At 40.6% G+C, this 26,700-nt stretch overlaps 1 protein-coding gene across 20 annotated transcripts in view; it reads left to right on the forward strand.

Annotated features, from left to right (window-relative positions):
* Window positions 1–26,700, forward strand: part of ZNF827 (zinc finger protein 827) — a 177,473-nt gene that overhangs the window by 68,251 nt on the left and 82,522 nt on the right. For 18 of the 20 annotated variants that reach the window (XR_013532875.1, XR_013532876.1, XM_035292882.3 and 15 more), the window contains 3 exons: window positions 209–442; window positions 21,205–21,444; window positions 24,109–24,166. Coding sequence is in view for 18 of the 20 variants with exons in the window: in XM_035292882.3 (XP_035148773.1) it covers window positions 209–442; window positions 21,205–21,444; window positions 24,109–24,166 (532 nt within the window). In the remaining 2 variants the exon portion in view is untranslated. The remainder of the gene's footprint in view (window positions 1–208; window positions 443–21,204; window positions 21,445–24,108; window positions 24,167–26,700) is intronic. The other 2 variants (XM_054252880.2, XM_078366447.1) reach the window with 1 other exon arrangement.

Consider the following 26,700-nt stretch of genomic DNA (forward strand, 5'->3'; position numbering starts at 1 on the left):
AAGATTCAGAAGCCCACACTCTTCAGAGTCGTAGGCCCATGGAGTGTATTGTGTGGTTTTGCCCAAGGCCCAACCTGTTCTGATGGGGTTGTGATCCCTCCGGTGTTAGCACAGTGTGATTGTGCATTCCATACTTCGTTAAGTACCAGGGCGGCTAAGTGGGGGAGTGGCCTTTTTTGTATATATAATCCCTTTTTTCTTTTGACAGCTGCAAATCAGAAGGAGCCCATGAATCTTAATTTTAAAGTGAAAGAGGAACCTAAGGAAGGGGAGTCCCTGAGTGTGACTTTGCCTCGGTCCAGCTATGTGTTCAGCCCCGAATCTGAAGTGTCAGCCCCAGGAGCCTCTGAGGACACACTAAAGCCCCAGGAAGGGAAGGGAAATGTGCTGAGGCGGGATGTGTCAGTCAAAGCAGCCTCTGAACTTCTCATGAAACTCTCAGGTACTTGATTTATTCTAAACTATTCACATTCTGATAATTTCGCTTGCAGGCCAACTGGACTGCTTCCTGCATGGGTTATAATTAACCCAATGGCGGCAATATCACATTATTGCTATGAATTCAAGGAACGATCAGATTACTTGGCTTAAATTCCAGTGTTGTATGTGAGTGTGTTTGTGTAGATTAGCTGTGTACCTATTTTATTAAATACAACCTTTCCCTATCACAGCAAATCACTGGAAACCACTGTTGCTTTCTAAGGTAATATAGGCCATAATTTTAAATGGGTTCTAATGATGTTCAAAGCTCTTCTGCTAATTGATCAAAATATCTATTCTTTCCTAATAGAGGACCTGGCATTTTGTGTGTATTTATACTATACTCTTTAAGCACCATTAAAAAACATTTTTCTTAATGCTCATAAGCATTTGAGATGGCACTTGAAGTAATTACCAATAGAGTGGCAATAAGAGATTTTATGGATAGAGAATTTTATAATGGAGTATTACAATAATTAATCTGTTCTTAAGATTAATGAATCATTCTTTACTAGTATCTAAATGTAATCTCAGCTTATTAAATGTAGGAAAAATAGCTTATAATTTGAAATGTATATGGTTTGGATTTTTCCCATGTTATGTCTTATCCACCCTGTCCCTTTGAAACAGGTAAAAACATAGTGTCTTTTAAATTCAAAGATAGGACTTTCAGAACATGGAAAGAAAAGTTATATCAATAATAATACTTGTCAAGTCATATCCCATCCTTAGTTCATTACCTCTTAAGGGCAATTTTTAGAAACTGTATTTAAAATGCTAATATGAATCAAAAGCCGTTTTTAGTTGGGAACTTGCTGTGCTTGAAGGATGAAAGCAAGAAATGCATTAGAGAGACTCCTTTAAGACCTGTAATTTCATCAGCAATTCTGACTGTGTTTCTAGCTGACTAGTGGGTTGGAAAGTAAGAAATTAATAGTGATTTAGTCATTATATCAGAACAGTTGAAATTCCTATACTTACCAGTTGGTGGGGTTAAGAATTCTTTTCTTTGACGTTAATTCAAGCGCATTGGAAGTTCAAGGTAACATGATTTGTTATAAATAAAGCATAATGCAATTATTATATCCTTATCATAGCCCCATTTTCCTAAACTTTGCAGAGATAGTGCAGTATCTCCTATGCTGATGAGAGGTCTAGTAAGATTGTACTATTTGCTGTTATAAAAGCTGAACGTATTTATGAAGGATGTTCAAGTGAACACATATTTTGTATATTTGAACTCTCTTTCCTATGTCAAACAGTGTAGAGTAATCCATTTGTTGTTTTTCTGATAAATTCAAAGAAGCCACAAAGCTCTGATTCTTCCCCCATAGAATACACTTTCACATTCCAGTGACTTGAAGTCTTATCCAACAGTGACCCCTGTCTCCCTCCTTATGGTCAGATTCTAGAATATAATATTTCTAGCGCAGCGTTTGCTGTGAAGCAAGTGTTGTGAGCAGAAGAGACTTGGGTAGCACCAAAAGATAATATGTAAAAAATGAGATTTCAGGAGAGATGTTCTTTAAGGAAAAATATTTTATCTTAATCCTTCTGCATGATGAGATTTGAGACACAAGTATGGAATCATTTTGTAGATAATAATGATATCCTTCAACAGAATATGTCTATCAGCCATGAACACTGATAGATATTTGTGGACAGCAGTGGTCTTTCTGAATGTGTATGTTGACTTTGGTTGAGTACATGTGCTATGGGGTTCAGCAATAGTTGAATGGATGACATGGTCCTATTTCCAAATGACATCTGCCCCTGCTTCGTGATGTAGAAATGAAAACTTGTTTGAAGACTAATGACTATTTTTTTTGCCCTGAAAATAAAAAGCCTCAGCATTCTACGTGCATACCTCTTAGGTCAAAGAGATATGCATCACAGTCCTGACCCTTAGATGCTGTGGTCTAGTCAGGAGTAATCCAGGGCAGTGAAATCCATTCAAGTGATTTGGAGCTTAGTACTGCCATACTCTAGGGGCCGTGGTCAGGTAAACTGGGAAGAAGCTTTTTGTCATAAAAATAGGCATGTGACTTAAAAGCAAATACCTTTTCATTCCTAAGCCATAAGGTAAAGAGGACTCATCCTTAGTTAGGTTAGGAAAAAACTTTGTATGGTCTTTCCTCAAATTGTGATTTTAACAATTTCACTGTTCATGCCCTGAAAGACATCCAAGTAAAGGACTTTGAATGTCTTCAGACACCCTTTTCCACGATCATTTCTGTTCCTCTATAGACAAGAGTAATAACTCATTTCCCGAAGTGTCTGTGTAGGTGGTCGGGGCTGCACCACCAGTTCACCTCAGCTGATACCCCTAAAGCTTTCTTGTAGCTGTTCTTGTGAACAGGCGTTTCCATTGCTTCCTGCCTTGCTTGTTTTCATTTATAGTCTTCTGTTATGCTGGGGAAAATCCTCTTGGTCAGGAAGAGTTGGGTGAGGGTAATTAGTTATGCAAGAATGATGCATCAGGCATGCTTTTCCTTGTTTCACTTTTGACCCAAGGAGTAGTTCTAAGATGTGGAATAAAAGGAGTTTTCCCCCTGTTACTTATTTTCTTTGAGATTAGAAGTGGTGACCTACAGTTTAGACCCTTTCAGTCTTCTCACTGAATTAATAAGAAGAAACTAGTCCACAATTTTGGCTGCTTCATTTCAGTTTTAAATTAATTTATGTTAACGCCTTAAGGATGGAGACTTGGCACCTGGCCCAGTCATGTATCATGTGGAACTTTTCTATGTGGAGAAACCTCTGTAGGTATATTGTTTTCCAAATTGACATTTGTGTTTTGTGGGAAAAACGCAGATGAGCAAAAGAGTAGGCTCAATTTTTCATTAAGTGTGCGTTTGGGAAAATATGAGCTTTCTTCCTTCCTGTGGTTCAAGTTTTATTTCCAGCTGTTAATTGGGAAGTTGAAAGCCTGACAGCTGGGCCAAGTAAATTGATTGCCATAAAGAAAGCAACACACTCTGAGGAAAGCACTGGAAGTCTGCGACTACTTGTTGTTATGTGACACGAGGCAGCCAAAATAATCAGACTTTTTTGCTAAGCATATGGTTGCCAAAGATAATTCCCAGAAGTCTTCATTCAAGGAGACCAAAATCTTCATGTTCAACTAAAGGATATATAACATTAGGTAGTGTAAGATATTCAAAGTCCTCTTTAAACTCTGGTTTTGCAATGTCTGGTCACCTTGCAAACTTATGGGACAGCTGTGTTATCATGGATATGATGTAAGGGTGAAAGCAACACAAAATTTTGTCTGCTTTGTCTCTGTTCTGCTTTAAGAGAAGTAGCTAGATGCAAAGTGATAAAGAAAGATAAATGCCCTCTTCTTTCTTTGGGGAGTTACATGTTTCCATGGGAATGCATATATAAAATGTATCATGCATGGTTGGGTGAGCCTAGAAGTAGTAGATAAGAATGCCATTTAAAAATATGAATTCCATACACAAAAGGTACATAGCTGGAAAGCTGGAGTTATGCAGAAACATTAATGAAAAATTAAACATTTACATTTCTCTACATGGTAAATAAAACTTCATATTAGACCTTAATTTGAAACAAGTTTATTGGTTTTTTTAAATTTCTGTGCTCACCCAGGGGATTTATATTCATTTCTGGTTTATATTCATTTATTCCTGCCTAGTCCTGGAGAAGCATATAAATTATAATTGCCTCTTGTATAGGAATTCAAGCAGGCCCTAGATTTGAAATACATAGTGATGTTTGGTTTAGGGTATCACCTAAATGAGATGGAGCTTCAGCTAGGAAATGTTTAGGAACAGGTCAGCTTGAGTAGGATGACATTTTAAGATGAATTTCATCTCTGAGGTGAACTGAAGCAGAGAAGAAAAGAACTCACTTTATTAGCAGTTGTAATTAGGGCCCCTTTGGTTATAAATAACAGAAACCCTCCTCAGATAGTTTCAGCAGGATAGAAGAATTTAGTGTAAGATGTGGTTTTGAGATTGGCGTATGGATTCTAAGGGCAGAGACGCAGTGGGGCCTCCATCTTCCACTGCAGCCAGAGGCTGGAGGACCATATGGAACCCAGAAACCACCCCCTCCCCCACCTCATTTCTGCTTCTCTCTGCACCGACAGATGGACTTCTGTTTCTCAGTCCACATGATGGAAAGGGGGAATTGCCAGCAGCTTCTGAGTTTATGTCTTGCTTAAAAGAGTAGCCAGACAGAAATGTCTTCCTCCCAGTCCTAAATCCCAACTGAGTGCCTTAGCTTCAACTGGGACTCAAGAGTGGAAACTTCTCTATTTAGGGATCAGGGCATGCTGGGTAGATGTGGCTGCTGCCGTTAGCGATGTGGGATTGCTGGGAGGGAGGGCAGGAGGGTAAGGTGAGAAACAGGAAGATAGAAAAATATGTATGAACCACAAAAGGTCCAGGGACAATTATGGTGATTGCTGTCATTTCAGTATTGAGTGGAAATGTGTTTGGACCTTTGGGTGCTGTTTATCTTTCCTTCCTGAAAGGGTCTGAGAGGAAATACCTCTCTAATTCGCTAAGGCAGTGCTTCTCAAAGTGTGGTCCCTGGACCAGCAGAATCATCATGAAATTTGTGGGGACAAGGAAGTATGTCAATTCTTTTTTTTTTTTTTTTTTTTGAGATGGAGTCTTGCTCTGTCGCCTAGGCTGGAGTGCAATGGCACGATCTCGGCTCACTGCTACCTCTGCCTCTGGGGTTCAAGTGATTCTTTTGCCTCAGCCTCCTGCGTAGCTGGGATTACAGGCATCTGCCATCATGCCCGGCTAATTTTTATAGAGACAGGGTTTCACCATGTTGGCCAAGCTGCTCTTGAACTCCTAACCTCAGGTGATCAGCCCTCCTTGGCCTCCCAAAGTGTTGGGATTACAGGCGTGAGCCACCACGCCCGGGGAAATGTCAATTCTTCAGACTTACCCTGGACCTACTTGAAACTCTGGGGGTGGGAGTCCTGCTGTCTGTGTTTTCACAAGCCCTCCTAGCGATTCTGACAGCTAAGGCTTGAGAAGCACTGTGCTGAGGAAATGGTTAATTGGAAAAATAAGTTTCATCCATCTGAGAAGAATGCTTTAGGTTGAAGCTGACAGAGAACAAAGCTCTATTAAATGTACATTTTACTTTTTAAAAAGAACCATCTCTTTTCAGTGAAGATTCTTTTTAATTTATTATGAAATAATGGTATCTGGGAACCTTTTTTTAGAAGGGCTCATGTACCTAATAAATCAAGATAGTGTTGGCTGTGAGCCTCAGATAACACTACTTTTTTCAGTGTTCTTTGCTGTTAAATTTCATGATTATTCCTGAGCAATGTTGGCATTCTTTTTGGAGAAAAACCTTTCCCTACCTCCCCTCAACATAATCTAAGACTATGTTGGAGACTCTTCTAAAGAATTATTTGAGATTAATTAGAGATTTTTAGCTTAATAATTTCTCAGGGTAAAAACTATTCACTGACCTATTTGGTATTTTCTCTTTGAAAATTATAGTCTAACAAGCTTTCTAAGCAGTGTGACTTTAGTAATCTATAAGGATGGAAAATACATGTATTTTTATGTCACTGCCTTCTCACGTCTGCCTCCATCAGATTTGGAAGTTATCTGATTAGGTGGTAGAGATGATGTGAGGCCTATTTGTACTTAGTTCCTTATGAGTTTGCCTGCTTGCATAAAAGGCTAAATGTGGAGCTCACTTATAAAGTGAATAGGTAGATCTAGTCAGTCTAATCAGTCCAAAAATCAAAAAAATCATTTTTTCATTTCAACTTGTTTTGAGCCCCTGAAGAAATTTATTGAATCCAATATTCTGCTTTTCTCAAATTTATATATTTAATTTATTTTTAGAGACAGGGTCCTTGCTCTGTCACCCAGGCTGGAGTGCAGTGGTGTGATCATAGCTCACTGTTAACCTTCAACTCCTAGGCTCAATTGATCCTCCTACTTCAGGCTCTTGAGTAGCTAGGACTACAGACATGCATCATCACATTCAGCTTTTCTGTTTTGTTTTGTTTTGTTTTGTTTATAGAGACAAGGTCTTGCTATGTTGCCCGGGCTGGTCTTGAACTCCTGGCCTCAAGCAGTCCTCCCAACTTGGCCTCCCAAAGTACTGGGATTACAGGTGTGAGCTACTTCACCTGGCCAGAATTTATATATTTTATGTTTTAGAGGGCATTGCTGGACTCATTTCAATGTACCATCTTGTTTTAAAAAATGTCTTTTTTTTTTTTTTTTTGAGGCAGAGTTTTCTTCTGTCATCCAGGCTGGAGTGCAGTGGGTTCCCGGGTTCAAGCAATTCTCATACTTCAGCCATCTGAGTAGCTGGGATTACAGGCACCTGCCATAGCGCCTGGCTGATTTTTTGTCTTTTAATAGAGATGGGGTCTCACCATGTTGGCCAGACTTGTCTTGAACTCCTGAGCTCAGGCAATGTCCACCTGCTGCTTCCTCCCAAAGTGCTAGGATTACATGCTGAGCCACTGCACCCAGCCCATCTTTATTAAAATATAATTCACATACCGTAGAAGTCACCCATTCAAAGTATACAATTCAGTGATTTTTAGTATATTCCCCAGAGTTGTGCAATCATCATCACATCAAATTCCAGAAAATTTTCATTGCCCCCAAAAATGTCAAGCCCATGAGCAATCACTCTCTATCCCCACCCCCACACTCCCTACCTAGGTAACCACAAATCTATTTCAGTACGTTTGCCTATTCTGGACATTTCATATGAATGAAATCATACAATATGTAGTCTTTTGCGTCTGGCTTTTCTCACTTAGTATAATGTTTTCAAGGTTCATCTATGTTGTAACATAAGTCTGTACTTCATTTTTATGGCTTTATTCATTTTCATTTTATGACACTTCATTGTATGGATATACCACATTTTCTTGATCTATTCATCCATTGATGAAGACATTTGGATTGTTTGCCAACTTTGCTGCTATGAACATTCATGTGCAAGTTTTTGTATGGACTTAGGTCTTTAATCCTCTTGGGCATATACCTAGGGATGGAATTGCTGAGTCAAATGCTAACTCTGTGTTTAACATTTTAAGGAAGTGACAAATGATTTTACAAAGTAGCTGCACCATTTTACTTCCCCACCAGCAGTGGATGAGGGTCTCAGTTTCTCCACATCCTTGCAAAAACTTGGTTTTGTCTGTCTTTTTTATTATAACCATCTGAAGAATGTAAACTAGTGTTTCATTGTAGTTTGGACTTGCATTTCCCTGATGACTAATGATGTTGGGCATATTTTCATGTGCTTAGTGGCCATCTGTAGATCTTCTTTGGAGAAGTGTCTATTCAAGTTATCAAGTTATTTTCTTACTTTTTAAATTGGGTTATTTGTTTCTATTCTTGACTGTTAAAAGTTCCTTATGTATTCTGGACATAAATCTCTTCTCAGATATAGGATTTGCAAATATTTTCTCCCAGCTCTGCCAGTTGTCCTTCATTTTCTTAATGGTATTATTTGCAGCATAAACGTTTTTAATTTTGATATGGTCCTGTTTATCTCAGTTTTTCTTTTGTTGCTTATAAGCGCTATCACATTTTTCATAAATCTCAAAATTAAGCCAAAAATGCAGACTTATTTCATATTAAAAGTAAAGTCTGGCCGGGCGCAGTGGCTCACGCCTGTAATCCCAGCACTTTGGGAGGCCGAGGCGGGTGGATCACAAGGTCAAGAGATCGAGTCCATCCTGGTCAACATGGTGAAACCCCATCTCTACTAAAAATGCAAAAAAGTAGCTGGGCATGGTGGTGTGTGCTTGTAATTCCAGCTACTCAGGAGGCTGAGGCAGAAGAATTGCCTGAACCCAGGAGGCGGAGGTTGTGATGAGCCGAGATCGCGCCATTGCACTCCAGCCTGGGTAACGAGCGAAACTCTTGTCTCAAAATAATAATGATAATAAATAAATAAATATTGCAAAGTCTGTCTTATATTCACATAGTGCTATTTAATTTTCAGAGATATAAAGCCTGTGAAACCGAATTTACTGAATAACACCTCGATGGAGTGAACTCCTCTGACTTCTGTATTTGCTGTAGCATTCTTTATATATCTAATGGCAAAGAATATTTATATGTCAGCTTTTTAAATTACTTATAATTAACATGACCAGCAATCGGCCTACAACTAATGGCTGGACCACTTTCCTCATTGCCATATACACCATGAGCAATTATATATATATATATGTAAAACCCATGGCTGGGGGACAGTGAAATATAAATAAGGAATTAGACTTTTTTTTTAGCCCTTGAAAACTCAATGAGAACTGTAGATATTGGGAGTACCAAAAGTATATCCTGTGCAAACAGGGAATAGATCACTTTAATAAGGTAAAAATTTGACATGTTTCTATACCCAGAGAAATCTTCTCTTGAAGGTCTGGATCTCGTTAAGCTCAGAGGCTAGACAGCAGTATTGTTAACCTGACCATTTCAGCAGGACAGACTCAGAAGTAGCTGGATGCAGGCAACCCTGGAAATTGGTTCTTTCTCCGCTATGAAGAGGAACTTATTCCAACAGGCTGTCCGACCATACCTGGTGTTACACTCGCTCTAGCCAGTAAGCCCCCATTCGTTTATTTTGTAATTCCACACGCCCTTTACAAATCCTGGAACCCATACACCTGAATGGCTGTTGCTGCTTTTTCCCACTCCATATAGGAGCTGTTCCAGCTCAAACCCTCAAGGCCAGGGTCTCTTCACCTCCCTTTTTAGCCCTCGAGCTTCAGGCTACTCTTCTTGCTTTTTTGACCCAGCTTTCTCCAAGGCGTGGGATTCGAAAGACCAGATTTAAAAGGGCTCTTGTTTTATTATCATCTCCCTGTCCCATAGCTGCATATGTTAATATGGCCACGAAAATTTGTATTGTGTGGTGTTCCCAGAAACCAGGCAAGAACGCTGAAAACAATTTCATGTGCTCCCCCTTCATCGTAGATTTCTTTTCCGTTGGACTGCTTCAGGACTAGGGCAGGGAGGGCTCTGGGTACAGCAGGGAGTGGGTAGGGCTGCAGGTGGTGCTGCAGGGGGTGGGGGCGTGGTGGAGGGGCTCCAGATCTTCCTTTATAAATATTGAGCAAAAGAATTAAGAATGATATCTAGGCCTTCCTCTTGGATTCCTGCATCACTTTCTGTTTCTGCTATAAATGACTACAGATGTTACCTTATCTGTAACACATACTGGGGCACAAACGGAGAGGCCACTAGTAAATATGATTTGATGATGACAACTCTGAGAAGAAGCTTTATTTTCGGAGAGATCCAGTCACAGTGTGATTGCAAATATTTGAGTAACCAGTCAAACAATCTGCTCAGTTTTTCACTCAATGGACAAGTTTCCTTGATGGATAGAAGCTGTGTACCTTGCACCATTCTAGGTTCTTTGGGTTCCTCCCAGCAGCCCTTTTGGCTATATGTTAATACAGTAGTAATCTTGTGAGGGGAGAGCATAATTGTTATTTTCCTCAAAGAGATACCGAAAGCATTCTCATTCCACAGTGGTTTTTCTTCTCATCACCATATTAACCTTTCACCTTTAACTTATTCATGTCAAAGAAGGGGAATATTCACATTGCATAATTAAACCCCATGGATACAGTGCCCATCTGGGCACATGCTGGTCTCATGGACCTACCCCTGGAGAAGGGAATCCTCATTGCTAAGTAGCCTGTCTGCTGCCAAGTGGCCAGGTCATCCGCTGGGCAGGGGCTCTACTGCGTGGTGGGGCAGGGGTTACTCAGCGCATGTGCACACTACACTGGAAGATGCACATAGTCTGGGAGGGATGGGACCCTTTCCATTGGGCAGGGGAGTGTCCATATTAGCCCAGTAATGGAAACTTTCACAAAGAAAATTATTTTTCTCTTATGTCTTTTATGATTCTTACAGAAAGTCAAATGATTTAAAAGTGTTTTCTCACTATCAAGTTGTAAGGACCTGTGGTATTCTTTCTGAAGGGATGTTTGTCCTCCCATATGATAATTCTTCTCTTTACTCCACCCATGTATGTATTTTTCCCATTTTAAGTCATCCTGAGTTTGTGCTGTGAGTTAATTTACTTCCTTTTTTCTAACTACGGGATAGCAGCTGGATTCAAGCACATTTCCTGGTTTCCTGTGGCTTGCCATATGCTTGTATCACTTATCTCCACAGCTGGAGAGGAGAGGTGATAGAATTTATGCATGATCCATCACATTTTATCTTAGGTACAAAATCGGATGGCAAAGGTCACTGTTTAAAGAATAAATTATGAACTTGTTCTTTACTTCTGACTACTACCATCCTTTTCCCCATAAACCTACTCGTGCCCTAAACATGTGCATACACTTCCCCTGTTTTTGCTACCAGAGATTCTTCCTGCTATTTTGAGGTAGAGGGCATTTATGGGGACAACCTTACAGAGCTCCCTGTGATCCACATGCATGCTGCCAAAGGTACACTAATAGTCCCTCAACTCAAGAGGGAAAGAGGCCCTCAGCAGAACCAAGGATTAATGAGTACAAGAGGTGAAATTGCACTGAACTGTGGACCTGATTACGTGAGCGGGATCTCTTGCTTCTGCACATTCAAATATTAGTAAGAACCTCCACTTGGAAATCAGCCATGTTTGTTTAGCCAACATATTGGGAAGTAGTTAAGTGATACTTTTTTTAGAACTTTTTTTCCGAAGAGCTGTGAAGACGAAAGAAGAAAGCTGGGACTAGGAAGATAGTTTAATCAGGACAGAATTACACATTTAATCAAGACAAACCCTTTCAATTACTTCTGCTAGCCCCCACTACATTTTGGACTCTGTTTATCCTATCATACAGTTGAAAATATTTTCTTCTAAAACGTTGTTCATACTGGAAAGCTCTTCCTACCCGACGCTCAGCTCTCCTGGAGACACCCAGGGCTGGAGTATCAATCCTGTGTGTAACTGTGAGTGTTCAGTGATTAGGGCCTCGGTAACCAGTGTAAGGGTTACCTTCTCTTCCCTCTACTGTCTGTTTGACTGGTGTTCATCACCTGAGCTAGAAAGGACACAGGAACCAGAGAGAGGAAGGGAAATTAAACTGAGTTGCTTACACTACTTGTAAGTAGCTTTGATTTAACAAGTATTTGGAAAAGAAGGTTGAAACACAGCCAAAATACATCAAGGGAATATCCATGCACTCTGTATCTCCAGAAGCTATGGGGAAGTGAGAGATCAGAGGGAATGTCATCCACCAGCGGGAGCTCCCACCCCACAATCCAGCGACTCCCACAGGCATGGGACTAGAGACAGTGTCCTATCAAAAACACAGACTCACAGGCTGTTTTGAAGATTTCTTGGGATTTAAATGAACTCTATATTTCTCATTCTATCTTTCCATTTCTTCTTAGTGACCTCCTTTTTGTTTTATTTCACTTATTCATTCATTCGGCCAGTCTTTATTGAGCTGTTGCTGTTTTTCAAGCCCTATTTGGGCACGAAGGATACAAAAGTGAATAAGACCTTCACCTGCATGGAGCCTACATCCCCTTCCCACCCCATCTATTGCTACCATATCTTATTCCTGGTATTGCCTGCGTTCTGGTCTCTGTTGTTATCTGATGCTCCACTCTGCATGTTTACCAGCCCTTCCCTGCCTGCTGGGAACATTGATCAGCAGAAGTGAAGTAGTCACAGCTTCTCAGCAGAAATATCCTTGCTACACATCCATTATCATTTACAATAGCAGTATTAGTAGATTAATATTACTAGTATATATTAGTGTTTATATACTAGTACATATTAGTAATATGTTACACCACATAAGAAAAGCATGTGAAACTTGTCTGCATATATTGAAGCTTTTTGACCCTCTGGAAGTGGAAAATACTTGAAAAATTGACAAACTCAGTTATTAAAATAAAATTTATTTTTCTCCTTTCCTTCCTTGGGCATTAAGGAATCCCTCTGTCCGCCAACTCTTTGTGCATAAAGCAATGGCCTACCCATCAGTTGACAGAGACAGCCTTTGCTTTTTGGTAATTTTTTTATGGCAGCAGGAATACTACTGAATCTTTCAGGAATTGTTTATTTTTCATCATTTTTCTCTCTCTCTCTCTTTTTTTTTTTTTTTTGAGACAGGGTCTCTCTCTGTCCCTCAGGCTGGAGTACAGTGGCATGATTATAGCTCACTGCAGCCGCAAACTTCTGGCTTCAAACTATCCTTCCTTCTCAGCCTCCCAAGTAGCTGGGAATACAGGCATGTGTCACCATGCACAACTAATTTTTTGATTTTTATCTTTTGTAGAGACTGATTCTCCTATGTTACCGAGGCTGCTCTTGAACTTCTGGCCTCAAGCAGTCCTCCCACCTTGACCTCCAAAAGTACTGGGATTATAGGTGTGAGCTACTGTGCCTGGCCAGAATTTATATATTTTAGATTGTTATGTTTTAGAGGGGATTTCTAGACTGATTTTGATGTACCGTCTCATTTTGAAAATCATCCATATTAAAAGTGATCCTCCTGCCCCAGCCTCTTAAAGTGCTGGGATTATAGGCATGAACCATTGCCAGGAATCCTGTTTAGGAGCCACACACATGCACGCACACACACACACATTCACACATACACACACATGCACACACACTAGCACTCTGGTTCATGGAAGGGTATATAAAGGCCTATTAATCACAACAGATAAGGATGGACAGGGCTTCGATTTATGAAATGGCAAAGGATAATAATGTTAAATAGCTTTAAGGTTAGATCAGATACTTTAATTGACCGTTTTCGCTTTTTTCTTTTTCTGGCTTTTTAACATGAGACAAGAAAAGTATATTCTGGACATTAGATGAAAAATAGGTTAATTTTTTTAAAATGAGATCATTTGGAATGTTACCAAATGGCATATATACAGTTCAAATGCACCTCTTTAGCTAATTTCTAGTGAAATCGTTAAATGAAAAGAAAACAAGATGATCGGGAGAGGTTTTACATTTAACACCAGGACACTCAAAGTTCAACAGATAATGACTGAGCCACCCCATATCATCTGCTGGGCTGGCAAAGCTAATCTCCCTGAGCCCCCAGTGACTGAAAGATTTTAATTTGGATTTGGATTTGGACAAAAGTGAAATTGAGTGCAGAATTTGTTATGTTTGATGGACATATTATGATATCTGGTCACCAGAGTCAAGTTGAAAACTTATACTGCAGGTGTGGGCTTAGTACTATGGCCAGTCTGAAAACATTTGCAGATATCCATCTGAGTTATCTCAGTCAAGGACATGTTGCACTGAAAACTGGTATAGAAGACACGAGACTGATTTTAAAATCTACATAAAAGGAAAGCAACAAGTGCTTTGATCTTGTAGAAAATGATGTGTTTCATGTACTCTAGAAAGAAATTCCAACTCTCACTAATTCTTTTTTACCTGTAAAGTTGGAGCTCAGCATTTTTAAGGCATACTTGTTCTTTGTAAATTCAAAACAATTAGTAAAATAGAATATCTGGTGCTTCTAGAGAGTTTTTCTAAAACTGACTCTTAAGTTGATCTGCTCACCTCTGTGTACTTAATTATGAATTCTAATTTACATAGCTAATTCTTCAGACATTTTAATTTTCCTTACTAAATTTCCAGGTGTTATACTGATACAGAGGGAAAATGTTGGTTACTTTATGATTTTGATGATCAAATTCAAGAAGTCAATTCTGATAAAATACCTTTGAAATTGTTTTAGGAATAAAATTGTGTGTGTGTGTGTGTGTGTGTGTGTGTGTGTGTGTGTGTCTGTGAAAGAAAGAGGAGGCATACAGAAAAACTTAGTTTTATTATTTTAACAAAAATTATTCTAATGTTTAGGCTACTGTAAAGATTGGTGTCACCACCCAGAAAAGAGTATTTAATTCAATTAATGAATGAATTAATTAAATACTTAATTTGACACAGGTTTTTTTTATCATCTTCATCATAAACATTTGCTTGGTCTCATAGTTTGCTCACTTTTTCCAGTTTTTCCTGCACTATTCTGAGCAATTGTGTGTGTGTGTGTGTGTGTGTGTGTGTGTGTGTGTTTACTGGAAGTTATTGTATGGATTTTCTGTTGAAAGCTACCCACCTTGAAGTTTCTTTTATATTGAGGAGAACTAAAGGAAAATGTGCCCCACTACTGTTTTATTTTATGGAGAGAGTGTCCTCTCTTTTTCCCCAAGAACAGATGGCCAGTGTGTCCAGGAGGGAAAGCAGGCATAGGAACAGGGCGTGCATTGCCTCTCTCTGGGGTGTGGCAGCACCCATGGGCAAGCCCCAGTATTGGAATTCACTCCCCAGAGTAGGAATGGGGAGCTTTTTCCCACTAAGGGCCACATGGTAGAGAAATATGAAATTTAATATGTAACTTTCCATGGAGAAGAAGCATATAATAAGCCAATCCTTTATAGAACATAACACTTGTCTCAATAGACTTCTGCTTCTGTTCTGTGATACAGAGGGAGACACAGTGTAGAGTAAAAAAGCCAAAAGGGAGAATAACATTCGGCATCTAAGCACTGGGTTCTTAATTCTCATAACAAGGCTGGAGACACAAGATATCTCAATTGCACTGGGTACCTAGCTCCAGCCATAGGGTAAAGGAATGGCTTCAGGACCTAAGGCTGCTTCACTTACACACTGCTTAGGAAAAGCCAAATACCTAGTATAGACTTCTGTGGAATAAACATTTCCTTTTCTGCCTCCATCCTTGGCCTCCACTCTCTGAGCAACCAAGACAACCCAGCCCAACTCTTCATTCCACTGTGGGTTTGGAAAGGCAAAAGGAGAAGGCAAACGGAGCAGGCATCTTGCCTTTATCAGATGCCAGCAGGTGCCAGGCCCCAGATAAAGATGTTACCATGGGATCTCACTTTGGGTCCTGATCATTTGTTTCACTTTATTTGTCCTTTTAGTCTGCATTCTTTTTCACAAAGTTTTGAGTAATGATCAAACCCAAGAGCAGCAGGAATCAAATTTCATATGTGGAGGTTATTTGCCCAACCAAGACCTTTGTATCTTTGAGCCTGGTAAGTTGGAGATGAAAGCTTTTTAATTTATACATTGAAAAGCTCTAGAAAGGGAATGGTGTGTGTCAGTATAGCATAGCTGGCAGTGCTTCCAGTTGCTCTTTTAAGCTTCTTGTTCTACAATACTAGTTCCAAATCATGATAGCATGCAGTCTAGACGGAAGGACCAACTGATATTGTTTATTTCAGTGCCATTTCCAATTTCCCATCCTTTCATATTTTGTTGTAATCTGTAGCATGTATGAGTGTTTGCAGACTGAAGGCCAAGGAAAGGGAGGATAACATTACACACCACCGCGTGCCACACCTCAGGTGATAATATGGCAAACGTAGCATTAAACTTGCTCAATGCGCCATGCCCTGTGCTGTCTTGGGGATGAAAGATGAACAAGAATCAAGCACTCCCCTGAGAGTTCAGTCCAGAGGGGAAATTAATTAATCTGTACAAAATAATTATTGTGTAAGACATAACAATATTTGCAAGGTACGAACAATCTAGATATAGAAAAGATGAGGGAGAAAGTGCCACCCGAGGAAAATACAGGATGGCTGCTCACAGAGGGGACATCTGAATAGGGTTTTATTAGGATATTTTGGAAGGAGAGGGCACATAAAAAAGATAAGGTAAGGGGAAGCATGGCCTGTTCAAGCAACTGGAATATTTCAGTATTACAGGAGCATAAAGTCACATGGAGGAGTGCTCAGGGATGAGGCAGGGAGGGTGGGGCTGAGAATTTCTGTGGGACAGAGAAGGAATCGTTGAGCAGGTGCAGGAATTCAAGGGCCAGAAGGCAGAGAGCAGGAAGCTGACGTGGCACTTGCGGAGCCTCTTGCTTCTCTCCCAGCTTCCATGGGAGAAGTGGAACTATTCCATCTCCACCTCTTTTCCTTGCTATTTTCTTCCTCCTTCTCTTTAAGGATAGGTAACAGCAGTTCCACCCCATCCACTGCCCTCTGCTCGCTCTCTTTTGCAGACCTCACTCAGTCCCAGGAAATCAGATGACTTCCCATCTCTGTGTCACAAATGCCCTTCCCTTCCGCCTATAAGCCATCACAACCTCCACTTCTTGTGGGAAACATAAATACTTAGGCAACACAGAACTTCTCCTGGATTTCTCTTTGGCCCAACTTTTCTGCTTTCATTATTCCTATTGATATTATCTTGCAAACCTTAGCAGCTTACAATTCACAGGACTTTGTTTTTATCTTACCTGCCGCTCATCCAATTCCTGTACAAGTTTCATCCATGATTTCTCTCAAATTTGTTTCTTCATTCTTTTTTTTAAAATTGAGATAGGGTCTTGCTCTGTTGCCCAGGCTGGAGTGTAGTGGTACAATCAGGACTCACTGTGGCCTTGACCTCCCAGGCTCAAATGATCCCCCCATCTTATCTTCCCAAGTAGCTGGGACTACAGGTGTGTGCCACCACACCCAGCTAATTTTGTACTTTTTTAGGAGACAGGGTTTTGCCATGTTGCCCGGGCTGGTCTTGAACTCCTGGGTTCAAGCAATTCATACACCTCGGCCTCCCAAAGTGCACAGAGCCAGCCTGTCTTTTCATTCTTAATTCAGACTCCAGTCAGCCACCAACTCATTCCTATTCAACCTTTGAAATATCTTGTGAGTTTTTTGTTTTTGGGGATTTTTTTTTTGTGACAGTCTCCCTCTGTTGCCCAGGCTGGAGTACAGTAGCACAATCCTAGCTCATTGTAGCCTCGAGCTCCCTGGTTCAATAGATCCTCCCACGTCAGCCTCCTGAGTGGCTCAGACTTCAGGCACACCACCACACCAGCAGCAACAACATATAGACCACTTGGGATAAAATGAATATTTGTCCTATTATTTTGGGAAGAGGCTCTGAAAGGATTCACGCTGTATGTGTCCAGAAAGAATAAAATTCTAGATGTGTAGACATGTCCCTGGGTATGGGAAACAAAGCTAAGAGTGAGTAGAAATGATTAATTCAACCATTGTTATGTTAGAACACCCCAGGCAAAAAGAAGAGAGCTGACCTGGGGACCAAGTGAAGTAGGTAACAGAAACCTGTGTTCCCAGGTCAGCCTGTCCAGGAACCTGGCTGAGATGGTGATTGATACCAGGCCTAGGCTAGAAATGAAAGGAGCTTTTTCTTTCTTCTTTGTCTTGTGTTTGAACTTTTTTTGGACCAAAAGCTAGAGTGTGGCAAAAAACAGAGCTGTGGTTTTCGACGAGGGTGATTTAGCCGCTGCCCAGCCCCCAAGAAAATTTGGCAATATCTGCAGTCATGTTTGGTTGTTAAAACTAGAGGATGGAGCCCAGTGTGCTGGCCTGTGCAGGTAGTCCCAGCTTCTCAGGAGGCTGAGGCAGGACAGTTGCTTGAGGCCAGGAATTCGAGTCTGCAGTGTGCTATGACCCAGCCTGGGCAACATAGTGAGACCTCCATCTCTTAAAAAACAACAACAACAACAACAAAAACTAGAGGATAGTGCTACTGCTATCTAGTGGGTAGAGAGACCAAGGATGTTGCTAAACACCCTACAATGCCCAATTTAGTCCCCGTCTACAAAGATTATCCGGCCCCAAATGTCAGTAGTACCAAGGTTGAGAAATCCTGCTTGAAAAGAAAAGGCAAGAAAACACCTGGCAATAATGCTATTGCATGGAAGAGAAGGGAATGTGGTATTTACTGTATTATTTGTCCATTGTTTCACTTGCCCGTTGAGATCTTAGTTTGAAAAACTACTCTCTGTGAGTCTGGAATCTGTCAAGTAGATTAAGAAGGCCAAAGACTTTTTATTGGTAATCGGTGTTTTTGTGCATTCTTGAAAGGGCAAGGGTTGTCATAAGAAAGAGCAGAAAGCACTTTATGTAAATCACACTTTTTTTTTTTTAGGTGATCCCAGGAAGCTTTTAAAAACTAATTTCATTAAATTTAGTGGTGCAGATAGCCAGGTGATTTTTTTTATTCCATGGTCAAAGCTAGGGAAATGAGTCAGGGTGGTGTGAGGTGTGAAGAGAAGATAAATAAGAGAGCTTCTTTCTGGCTTTGCTTTTTATAGTGTCAAGATTTTTTTAAACGAAGTGAATCCCTTTGTATTTGTCCTAGTATTCTTTTGTGTTTGTCCCCAGGCCTTAGAATGACTTCCCAGTGCAAGATTCAGAGGCATCGTTATGTACCTATGACACTGACCCCACTGTTTATTTTCCAAATATTAGGTACTTTGGGGGAGCATGACAAAGGAAGCTGTGTTGTGACTGCCCATGAGGGTGGGTGATCTGGCTGGAGGTCAGGATGGCTGTGAGGTCACCAGATCCCCTAAGGGGCCTGAGGGAGGAAGATCAGTCCTCCGTGAAGAATCAGATGGACTGGAAGTAAAGGCAGAGAAGCTAAGCATGTATCTTGGACAGCTTTCTTCTTCGTCTCTTTCTTTCTTTTTAAATATTTTTTATCGTGACTGACTGAATTAGTGAACTCGATTTTTATGAGCTGCTTCACAGACATGCAGAGAAAAAACAGCTTGGCAGGAGTAGGGAAAGCAGGAAGGGATCTAAAGTAAATACCACCCTTGCCTGCAGTTTAGCTGTTGACAAAAAACAAACAGTTTTCCCTGAGAAGCATGTGTAATATGTCAGGAAGAAAAAAGAGCAATTAGCACTCTTCTTACATAAGATCTTATTGATAGGACTGTATTAATTTTAATCATTTAGGTTAAAATGCTCTTCTTTTTCTTTAAACTACTAGTCAATAAACTATGTATTTGATGTTCACCCATGTCATGCTTTCCAAGGAAAGCATAGTTTCTTGGACCTCCCAGCTTCTAACAATGAGGTTTCCTTGATGACATCTCCTTACTGTCCCACAGATCAGCACTTCCTTTACACTGATTCTTACTGTTTTTTCTATCTGCGCGTCTGTGTATCTATTTGCCTGCCCATCTATCTATCTATCTATCTATCTATCTATCTATCTATCTATCATCTATCTATCTATCTGTCTATCAAGTTTCTTACATCTGCTGTGACAAACTGCCACAAAGTTGGAAGCTTAAAACGACAGATATTTATTCTCTCATGGTTCTGAGTTCCAGAAGTCTGAAATCAAAATGTTAGTCTGGCTGTGCTCCTTCCAGAGGCTCTAGAAGAAAATCCTTCTGTGCCTCTTGCAGCTTCTGGTGGCTCCAGGGACTCGTTGGTTTGTGGCTGCATGACTCCAGCCTCTGTCTCTGTTTTCATATTGCCTTTTCCACTGTTGCCCTGTCTCGTCCTCTTCTGTATCTTATTAGGACACTTGTCAGTAGATTTGGGACCCGCCTAGATGATCCAGGATGATTTCATCTTGAGAGTGTTGACTTAATACATCTGCAAAGACCTTTTACCTCTTTTTTCCCCCAGTAAGGTCACATTCACATTCACAAGTTTCTGTGGTTAGGATTTAAATGTTTCTTTTAGGGGACCACCATTCAACCCACTACGCTATCTTAGTCTGTCCATCATCTGTCTGTTCAACTCTCAAAATCCTCGTTGTTTTTTGTTTTCCAGAGTGCTGAGTACACACTAGTTACTAATCATTATTATTAATTTGAAAATGTGGCCTTATTTTAAAGTGATGCAATTTACTTTCTGGGCTAATTGTCCCACCTTGTTTCAAAGATGATTTATCATTAACTCTGAGCAATACATGGACATAGACACTCCACCCTTACAAAGCATATGTGTTTCAGACTAAAGACCCAACATCTAATAGTCACACCTAAATGACAAACAGTAAATTATACCATTATTACAACTTGTAAGATGCCTGTTTTTCTGGGTGTTGCTCCTTGGGCTGCAGTTAACTTCCTGTGTGGTCTTCCCTACACCTCCAGCAAGGTGCAAATGTCTCACTTGAATTGACCATATTTATCGTTGATTAATGTATGTGCCCTAGAATAGAGAAAAGCAATTGGTCAGAGCTTAAAAAATAGAGAGAGAGGCCAGGCACAGTGGCTCACGGCTGTAATCCCAGCACTTTGAAAGGCTAAGGCCAGTACATCACCTGAGGTCAGGAGTTCAAGACCAGCCTGGTTTAACATGGCAAAACCCCGTCTCTACTAAAAATACAAAAATTAGCTGGGTATTGTGTCAATGCCTGTAGTCCCAGCTACTTGGGAGGATGAGGCAGAAGAATCGCTCGAACCCGGGAGGTGCAGATTGCAGTGAGCCCACATCGTGCCACTGCACTCTAGCCTGGGCAACAAGAGTTAAACTACATCTCAAAAAAAAAAGGAGAAAACCTTAATATTCAGGTGGTTGTTCTTATTGGATTCACTGAATTGAGTAAGTTACAGAGCAAGAACAGACATTTACCATGTCCTCTCTGAGTTCTGGAAACAGCTTGGTAGAAAGGAAGGGCACATGTGGGTGGTGAGAGACCTTGGTCCAGAAACCTAGGCTCCAGCTTGCAGGTCAAGGCCTGGCCCTGCTGCCATCTGTGTGACCCTGAACAAGCCCCTGAATCTGGGCTAAAAAAAAACTGAAGTCTCCTACTGTTTCAGTTATCAGATGGTTGCACCAATAGTTTTCAAACTATGGTCCGATGTGCCATGCACACGCGCTCTTTTCTTCCCTGACACAGTCTTCATGGTTTTTCTCTGTGATTAGAAACTGGATCTAGCTTGGAATTAAGAAATGGTGGTGTTTTTGTTTCTCTTCATTCACCTACTTGCAGCGGAAAGCTACAAGGAAACACAGATGGTGAAGATTAAAGAGGAACCCATGGAGGTGGACATCCAGGACTCCCACGTCTCAATATCACCCAACCGGAATGTTGGCTACAGCACTTTAATCGGGCGAGAAAAAACCGAACCCTTACAGAAGATGCCAGAGGGCAGAGTACCCCCAGAGAGAAACCTCTTCAGTCAGGATATCTCTGTGAAGATGGCTTCCGAGCTCCTCTTTCAACTGTCGGGTATGTTTATGTGCAGAAAAATGTCAATAATTGGAAATCACTGAAGGAAAACCCTTCTAACACAGTTTTTTTAAAAAAAAAAACAACTTGAATTACAGATTTCTTAGACAGAAATCAATTTTATTGCTTTAACACATGTATATGCCACCCAAACTAACAGTTAATAAAGTGTTGCCAAGTAAAATTCCTGCCAAAGTTTCCCTAATAAATAGTTAAGAATCACTTGAAATTAAAACTCTATTCAATTCTGCGCAAATGATTCCTGTTGACTGGGCTAAACACCTCACCTCTAATTTTTGAGGGAGTTGATCTGATTAACAGCGTTTTTTTTTTAATGTGCCAAAGATAAATTTCGATGTATTCCAACAGTGACTGAATTACTATGACTTCCAAATTAGTGTGGTCTGAATTAATGAGATTTTATTGTATCTTGCCAAAACAAAAGCAAAACAAAGGAAGAAAAAGCAAAAGATGAAAGTATGAGAACTATTTCCAGCTACAGCCTTAGAAGGACAGTTTTTGTAAACCAACTCTTCGTACTGCACATACTTACAATAGAAAAGTGCAGTAATTACCAGCTCAGTGAGGTGTCGAGATGAAATAGTTAAAGATCGCAGTGCCTAAGTTGTTCCTTTTGTCATCTCTTTCAAGCCACACACCATTTGTCCCTAGCAAATTTAATACGCTTCTATTTTTCGCACGTGATTGAGGTTGATGGTATATAGATATATAAGATGCAGATAGAAATACATGCAAATACCTTGTCCAAAGTCAAGCACTGGCCTAAATATTAAGGTTTATGCATCAAGAAAATCTGTTACTAATGTTCGACAAACTCTGTTTTCTTATGAATAACAAATATAAAGCATCCATAAATTCTCTCTTCAGGAAGGTACCAGGAAAGAGGGAAAAAAAGCTAAAATCCGTCTGTCACCATAATAGTTCACCTTCTCATTGACCTGGCAACACAGCCCATAGCTGCGTAGTAATCAGATGGTGCTGAAAACAGTGGCCTCCAGGACCTCAAACAGGGACTGTGTTTGTGCAGATCTCTGCAGTAGCTGAAATCACCAATTCTGTAAACTTAATAGGACCCACAGATCTTTGCAAGCTCCAAAACATGCTAGTTTTTCTTTTCTGAAGGATGAAGCCTCTTTAAAAACAATATAACTTTAATAATGATTGAGGGGTTAAAATTTGCAAAAGTGAGACCTGCATGGTTCTTTTCAGAAAGTCTGTCTCTAAACCATGTGCTGTCGCAGTCTCCTATCAGCTAAAAACTTGGTGTCTGAGCATTCTCACCCTGGCGCTGTCACTGCCTGGGTGACCTCAGACAAGTCATTTAGCCCCGATTTCCTGCTCTCTGAAAGAGTACTGGCTGTGAATCCAAATTCCCGCTCGTTGTCATTGTTGAGTGGACAGAAATGAATTGTCTGTGCACACACACACGCAGTAGCTTCAGACTAGTAGTACAAAGTGCGAGACAGGTGTTGCAAATCTTTGTTTAAATTTTTCCCCAAATCCACAAGATTAAGAGTTGTTCACTGGCCCTGTTGCTTAAGTCTGAAACTCTTATAGAATTGGCAAGATTTCTTCTGGATAGTAAAAGAAACCATTGACAGTTGTGACCGTCAAGGTAGGGCCTCACATTTGAACTGGAGTGGGAAGGCCAGAGTTCAACTTTTGTGTTCTTGAAAGCTCATTAAATAATTTCTGGCAGCTGATAGATATAGACCTCAAGCCACAGTAAGGGAGGGTCTACCTCTTGTCTAAATGATATTTTTTTGTCCCTTATGACATTTATCAGAATAAATGCTGAATGACTGCAGCACCAAGAGGTCTTAAGCTGTTTTTATATTCCCCTCTCACAAAGGGGCCTCACAATACAGAAGGCTTAAAGGTTGTCACCAAAGTCAGAGGCGGAACAGTTGCAACAACTGCAGTTTTCATGCTGAATCAGAGGAAAGCAGAAATTTTCAGCTGGGGAAAGATACAGTGGAAATAACTGTCTCTGCCCATAACTGTGTGTGTGTGTGTGTGTGTGTGTGTGTGTGTGTGTGTGTGTGTGTGCGCGCGCGCGCGCGCTTACTAAGGCCTCATTCAGATCAGACCACACACTTGATATTTGTCATTAACTGTTTCTCTTTGATCGGTTTTTATTTTTTTTGAGACAGGGTTTCACTCTGTTGCCCAGGCTGGAGTGCAGTGGCAAAATCTTGGCTCACTGGAACCTCCATCTCCTGGTTTCAAGCAATTCTCCTGCCTCAGCCTCCCAAGTAGCTGGGATTGCAGGCACACGCCATCATACCCGACTAATTTTTGCATTTTCAGTAGAGATGAAGTTTCACCATGTTGGCCAGGCTGGTCTCAAACTCCTGACTTCAAGTGATTCACCTGCCTCGGCCTCCTAAAATGCTGGGATTACAGGCATGAGCCACAACGCCCATCCTGATTGGTTTTTAATAAAATATTTTTATGGATACTATTGACATGCTTTCAATGATTGTATTTTCCAGTAAGTTGGGGAGGATCTGGATGTTTAAAAAATCAAAAGAAAACCATAAAGAAAAAGAGAGATGTTGAGGGTTTTCTGTTTAAGGCTAAGAGATGCAAGTTGAGTGAGAACAACCTAAGAGGTGTATGTTTCATTCTTTCTCCTTACAGAAAAAGTGAGCAAAGAGCACAATCATACAAAAGAAAACACCATCCGGACGACCACCAGGTAGGCCACTTTGTGTGGGGTTCCTCCGGAACACCCAATGTGGGCCACCAGCCTGTAACACATGTTGAATGTTGTCCCCAAACCGCTTTCTTTCACCGGGTTCAAAGGAGTCACACCCTTTACACCATTTTCTACCAGGATTTCTCAGATGGTAGAAACAATACAGAAATAAAGACCTCTAATACTTACTAAACATCTAATAGATGCACTTTGCTGGGGAATTTTCCATAGGCTATTGTTTTGTATTCCTGATAGTAATTTTGTGAAGTAGATTATCATCCTCTATGCAGAAGTCTCCTGGCCTGAGTGTTGAGCTGGGTGGCTCAACTGGGACTGGGGGCTGGGACTGTATCTCATGAAGGCCTCCTTCTGTCTTATTGCAACCCTGCTCCTAATTGCCTCTGTGACTATAGGCTGATAATTTGTCACCAAGGATATCCCAACTTTTTTTTTAGCCTCCCAGCATTATTTGGAAGGCAAGGATTTTAAAGAAAACCTAGGAATTACCATTCAGGACATAGGCATAGGCAAAGACTTCATGACCAAAACACCAAAAGCAATGGCAACAAAAGCCAATATTGACAAATGGGATCTAATTAAACTAAAGGGCTTCCCCACAGTAAAAGAGGCTTCTCTACTATCATCAGAGTGAACAGGCAGCCTACAGAATGGGAGAAAATTTTTGCAACCTATCCATCTGACAAAGGGCTAATATCCAGAATCTACAAAGAACTTAAATTTGCAAGAAAAAAACAACCCCATCAAAAAGTGAGGAAAGGATATGAACAGACACTTCTCAAAAGAAGACATTTATATGGCCAACAAGTGTAGGAAAAAAGCTTACTATCACTGGTCATTAGAGAAATGCAAATCAAAACCACAATGAGATGCTATCTCACTCCAGTTAGAATGGCAATCATTAAAAAGTCAAGAAACAACAGATGCTGGAGAGGATGTGGAGAAATAGGAATGATTTTACACTATTGGTGGGAGTGTACATTAATTCAACCATTGTGGAAAACAGTGTGGCAGTTCCTCAAGGATCTAGAACCAGAAATACCATTTGACCCAGCAATCCCATTACCGAGTATATTATACCCAAAGGATTATAAATCATTCTATTATAAAGACACATGCACATGTATGTTTATTGCAGCACTATTCACAATAGCAAAGACTTGGAACGAACCCATCAATCTTAGACTGGAAAAGAAAATGTGCCACATATACACCATGGAATACTATGCAGCCATAAAAAGGGATGAGTTCATGTCCTTTGCTGGGACATGGATAAAGCTGGAAACTGTCATTCTCAGCAAACTAACACAAGAACAGAAAACCAAACACCTCATGCTGTCGCTCATAAGTGGGAGTTGAACAATGAGAACACATGGGCACAGGGAGGGGAACATCACACACCGGGGCCTGTCATGGGGGTCAGTGGTTAGGGGAGGCATAGCATTAGGAGAAATACCTAATGTAGATGGTGGGTTGATGGATGCAGCAAACCACCATGGTGCGTGTATACCTATGTAACAAACCTGCACGTTCTGCACATGTATGCCAGAACTTAAAGTATATTTTTTAAAATTGCGAGAAAATTTATATCATTCACCCTGTGGGCAAGGGCAAGGGAGTTTTCCATTTGACAAAGGAGTCTGAGGAGGTCAGCCAGTGTGGGCTGCCCACCATCCATCTGCCACTGTGAAAAGAGGACCAGCCAGTGCTGCTGCTCCCATGGAGCCTTGAAGTCCACCCAAACCTGCAACATTGTAGGCGAAAGCCAGCAGGTGAAAACCCCACCTCAGGGGAAACATTCTCCATCTTTGAAGGACCGTTCTCCACCTTCAAACCTCCCTCTAGTTTCTGAGTTAGCCCAAGATATGAGCTTTACAGAATGATAAGACAATACGAGTTTTTAGAATGAATAACTAGGAACAGTGGGAACTAGCTGGTAGCTACCAAGGAGTCTTTAAATCAATGAACTTTGCTTTCCTGAGCAAACAGAGAAAGATTCTTCCTGATGGGAGCAGTTGCTGGGTTTTGTGTTTCAATTATTGCAACAAAAGGGAAATGATATTTCTCTTTTTGATGTGTTATTAACTGACCTCAGAGCATCATCAGGCCTGTGGACAGTACTCTTTAAACTTTAACCTGAGGTTTTAAAATAAAAATTCCATTAATTGGAGTTTAGGAATATCAAATTTCAAACAATAATTAAAACAGAATCAGCTTGTCTCACAATGGGTTTATTTATTAATTTTATTTTATTATTATTTTATTGATTTTATTGAGACAATTTCACTCCGTTTCCAAGGCTGGAGTGCAGTTGTCCTGTTTTGGCTCACAGCAGCCTCTGCTTTCCAGGCTCAAGCCATCCTCCCACCTCGGCCTCCTGAGTGGCTAACACTACAGGCATGTGCCACCATCCTCTGCTAATTTTTATATTTTTTTGTAAAGATGGGGTTTTGCCATGTTGCTCAGGCTGGTCTCAAACTGCTGAGCTCAAGCAATCTGCCTGCCTCGGCCTTCCA

Source organism: Callithrix jacchus, chromosome 3 (genome assembly GCF_049354715.1).
Source record: "Callithrix jacchus isolate 240 chromosome 3, calJac240_pri, whole genome shotgun sequence".
NCBI classification, from domain to species: Eukaryota; Metazoa; Chordata; class Mammalia; order Primates; family Cebidae; genus Callithrix; species Callithrix jacchus.